Source organism: Sinocyclocheilus rhinocerous, unplaced genomic scaffold (genome assembly GCF_001515625.1).
Source record: "Sinocyclocheilus rhinocerous isolate Xijiao unplaced genomic scaffold, SAMN03320098_v1.1 scaffold36, whole genome shotgun sequence".
Lineage (NCBI taxonomy): Eukaryota > Metazoa > Chordata > Actinopteri > Cypriniformes > Cyprinidae > Sinocyclocheilus > Sinocyclocheilus rhinocerous.
The window spans coordinates 2,492,128-2,496,734 of record NW_015664459.1 but is presented as its reverse complement, the minus strand read 5'-3'; the positions used below and the strand labels follow the sequence as shown (position 1 = coordinate 2,496,734).

Here is a 4,607-nt window from a genome sequence, read left to right as displayed (position 1 = left end):
GCAACAATACTACAGCGAGAATAAAAGTTACGCTTTCTTTCTTTGCGTGAACATTTGGGCGGCGTTATGCAAATCTTCCCACATTGTGAAGTAGACATGTGGGGACGTGTTAGAACCAGCCGTTTTAGGTAGGCGTGGTTGACTCTTAACGTTAATAAAGAATATCTCTTTGAATTTGAGACTTTAGTCTTTGCAACTTTACAGATCTTCTTTATGCACCAAGAGCTTGTATCACTTCAAAGAGAACGGAAAAATTGAAATCGCATCATATGACCCCTTTAATAAGTGTGGAAAAATCCTCTCCCTTCTACCACGTGCTCTCTGTTCTCTGCAGTTGCCTCCTCCTAGCAACAATAATTGCAGCCATTTCAAGCGCAAAATAGTTTAAGACATGCTTGACATGATGATTTGGGAGTTAAATAATGGCGCAAATACCAGTAATTAGATGAGCGCAAACGTTAGTAAATCTCGATTAATTTGAATACTCTCCTCCCATAAGTTTTGCATCTGAAAGGGAAACTCCTAGAAATGCATATTCAATAAGGTCAGGCGCAAAAATAAGTGTCCACGCCTTTTCAGCGCTAATTCCTCACTGCGCGTCTTAAATCCTGACAGTGCTATTTTAACGCCAAAAGACGGTTTGCGCTGGCGCAAGCTGTTAGCAAAACTGGCCTTACTGTTAACTTTACATGGAGCAAATTCCACACACAGAAAACACTAGTAACACATACAGTTTATTCATACAGAAATGTGCACATTTTTGTATAAATGAACTGAATTTTGAACAAAAATATGAACTTCACATTTCTGGTTTAAACCAGAGCTTGCTCCATAGACATGCATTATAAGCATTACTATCCACATATTTTTTTACAAATTGAGGGGCTGGGCAAGTCAAACTAATTTTCTGTTGAGATGTTGTTGATAGAGCTTGTTTTGAATATTTCTTAAAATGTACATTGCGGAAATTCAGATTTTCTAATATATTACAAAGACTGCTGTCTCAGCTATAGCAGTCTAGAAACACAGCTCACTAGAGACCCTTACCGAGCTGTCAAGCTGCCTCTTCTGAGTCCTGCTGTGCTTGACTGTTTATCATGATATCACTGTTTATATTTCTATGTGGTGTGACCACAAAAATTTATAAAAGTCATGTGCGGCAGACCAAATGGCACAAGATCAAACAAACTCTAAGTCTAAGTAAGACTCTAATATGGCTTCTAACAAACAGACTGTCATTTAAGAGTACGCTCCTGTGAAGAAAAAAAACCACTAGGCATCCATTAGGCTTCACAAGTCACATTCAGACCACCTTCATTTACATAATGGTCTGGAACAAACACTGACTTCTTAAAAACTATTTCACATTATCTTAAAGGGAACTTTACACAATGAATCACACAGATCTGAATGAAATATAGCTTGAGCGATGCTGGCAAAAAACTTTATAGTCATAATTGGTACCAGAAAGAGTCCCCTTCTCCACAACTCTCGTGTCAAAAAAGCAGCCGGTTCAGCTTTCTACTGAAGAATAACGAGAGAGAATATTCAGTGTGTGATGGCCTTATACTGCCTCCAGTAAAGAGTGTGTTACTGGACTCTTAACTCCACAGAACTAATGCATGTTTCATCAAAGACACCTTGGCTTTGAGAGCAACACAAAATGAATTTGCATATGCAACACTGTGTCTAGTTTTAGCTGAGGAAGGAATCTGTATTTCTTTCCAAACTTGAAAAACACAGAGGTGTCAGTTTTGTTGTGTATTATTTCTAAACCAGTGATTAATACGCACACAATGCTTTTTGAGCATTACATTATTACCATCCAAAAGGATTTTATTCAGAAAGATGAATTAAATTGATCAAAAGTAACAGGAAAGACTTTGACATTGTTACAAAAATGTTCAATTTCAAATAAATGCTTTTATTTATTTATTTATTTATACTCATCAAAAATGCTGAAAAAAATGTAGCAAGGTGTAGCAGAACACTGCAGAACAGGTGTGACACTGAGGACTGGAGTAATGACTGCTGAAAATTCAGCTTTGCCATCACAGGAATAAATTACATTTTAAGATATTTGGAATATATATTTAAAAACAACAAAACATTTTACTAACCCCAAACATTTGAACAGTAGTGCATATAATCAGCAATATATCAGCAACTTTCCCTCTATATATCATTATCTGCATTAGCTATTTAAAAAGAAAAAAGAAAAGAAAAAATATATATTAACTGAATACCAAAGAATACCATTTATATCGGAGCTGAGATGCCTTACATACTGTGGTGAAATGGCTGTACCACTCAAGAGTAATTCACAACAATGTTCAGTACAACTACAAAAAGACGGAACCCAGACATTACAGAAAGCAAGTCAACACATACTGTATGTCACAGAGCCTTTCTTCTTGACCAAATTTGAGGAAGGAAAGAGGAGTCTAGAAATGTGTACACAACAGCCAAATGTTTGGACACTTGAGTCCATTTTTGCTTCCTGTGGTCTTAAAAACCTTTTGATCTAAAGGTGTATAAAGGTATATAAACATAGAAATTCCATTAATAATCTTTAAAAATCTACACATGGAAATTCAATCAATAATCTTTCAAAAGTATACCTAACTTGTAAATATAATTGTAAACAGTATATGTAATCTGTGTTATAGAACTTACTTGTGGCCGAGCTCATGTGCGATTGTAAATGCCAGGGTCAGGCCTGTGTCTTCATTGATGCTGCAGCTGCGGTGAGGTTGGCACATTCCAGCCACATGAGACAGTCCCAATGTCTCACAAGGCTTATTGATGGCAGCACAAATGTCTCTTCTGTGTCATAGAAAATGGTTAACACGTGTATTATATATATATATATATGTAAAGCAATGCAATTTTGGTTACAATTAGGCCATATGTACCTAGTAATGAGGACAGCCACATCATGATGGACTGGATGATCATCGTCCTTCATATTGATGCCTTTCTGCCACTTACAGAAGCTGTTCAGGCTGTTGTCTGCATGATGCGTAATTTTCAAATCCTCCTGATAACATAAATATTTAAATACATAAAATGGGAAAATTGTATGTAAAGTTTATATGTATGAAGTATGACATAATTATTGAGTTTAAAGAAGTATTACTACTTTATTATTAATTTGAAAGGCAAATAAAAACTTATTTATTTGAGCTTTTATTGAAGGTATCGTGTTGAGGAATGAGAATTTATGAAAGTAATGATTCAACTCTAAAATGCATTAACTTTTAGATGGTGGCAAACACTATAAATACAATACGGTGGTTACACACTGTAAACCACAATGCCAAAAAAAAAATCAAAGAGCTTTCCATATGTGACCCTGAATCACAAAACCAGTCATAAGTGTCCATTTTTAGAAATTGAGATTTATACATCATCTGAAAGCTGGATAAATAAGCTTGATGTATTGTTTGTTAGGATAGGGCAATATTTGGCCGAGATACAACTATTTGAAAATCTGGAATCTGAGGGTGCAAAAAATCTAAATATTGAGAAAAACATTGTTAAAATTGTCCAAATTAAGTTCTTAGCCATACATACTACTAATAAAAAATTTAGTTTTGATATATTTATGGCAGGAAATTTACTAAATATCTTCATGGAACATGATCTTTACTTAATATCCTAATGATTTTTGGCACAAAAGAAAAATCTATAATTTTGACCGGTACAATGTATTGTTTGGCTATTGCTACAAATATACCTGTGCTACTTATGACTGGTTTTGTGGTCCAGGGTCACATATTTGGTGATTTGTTGATTTTACAACCTCAGCTAGCCCAGTTTATAAATTGATAATCGTGTGCTTATTTTAAGGAGGCATATTTGAGCACATGGCATTTCAAACCAATCTTGGGTAGTTTTCCCAAAAGCACTGATAGCAAACTATTGTTTCAAGTTCTGTTATTACCAATATAGTTCAATGATTCAGTGTTTACTGAAACATCTCGGTTAGGTATACGTTCCCTTTCAGTCGGTCACTCTCGACGTCACGTCGGATGACCGTCGAATTGGGATCCCTACCAAAGGACCACAGGTACTGCCCCTTCCAGTGTCCTGTGGAAGCCTCCTGTGCCCCTACTTTTTGGCATAGGCCAGGCCTTACCACAAGGAGACCAGCTACTGCTGCTATGGCACTACCCACTCAGTAAGACTGGATAACACTGGGAAAACGTACCCCGGAGGGCAGGACCTCGTACTGATATGCTCGTCCTTCGGACGCGAACCGCAGCAATGGTCTGTGGTACGGAAGGATCGACACATAAAAAGTATGTGTCTCTGCTGAACTTGGGGGGCGCCGGGCAAACTGAATCGCATAGCCGAGTCTGATGGATCGCAGGAACCAGCGAGATGATATGAGTAGCCAGGTACCCTGACACCACACAAGCTGGACCAGTAGGACCACCGACATACCCGCGGTGGGGCAGCGAGGTGGAACGCAGGGACCTGAGTGTGCAGTGCAACACTTACCTGGTTCCACGGTTTGGCAGAGTGTGCGTGAGTAGGGCCTTTGACGACGCTCTCGAACCGCCCGCTGCTGCCTGCTGGCGAGAGAGGAGGATGAGTGTGGT

The 4,607-nt window shown here is 37.9% G+C and overlaps 1 protein-coding gene across 1 annotated transcript in view; it reads right to left on the bottom strand.

Moving 5' to 3' along the window:
- LOC107730163 (A disintegrin and metalloproteinase with thrombospondin motifs 7-like) overlaps positions 1–4,607 on the bottom strand; it is a 90,664-nt gene that overhangs the window by 72,485 nt on the left and 13,572 nt on the right. Inside the window, exons 6-7 of the mRNA XM_016540915.1 lie at positions 2,916–3,040; positions 2,677–2,826 (exon numbers count right to left, since the gene is read on the bottom strand). Of these exons, the coding sequence (XP_016396401.1) occupies positions 2,677–2,826; positions 2,916–3,040 (275 nt within the window). The remainder of the gene's footprint in view (positions 1–2,676; positions 2,827–2,915; positions 3,041–4,607) is intronic.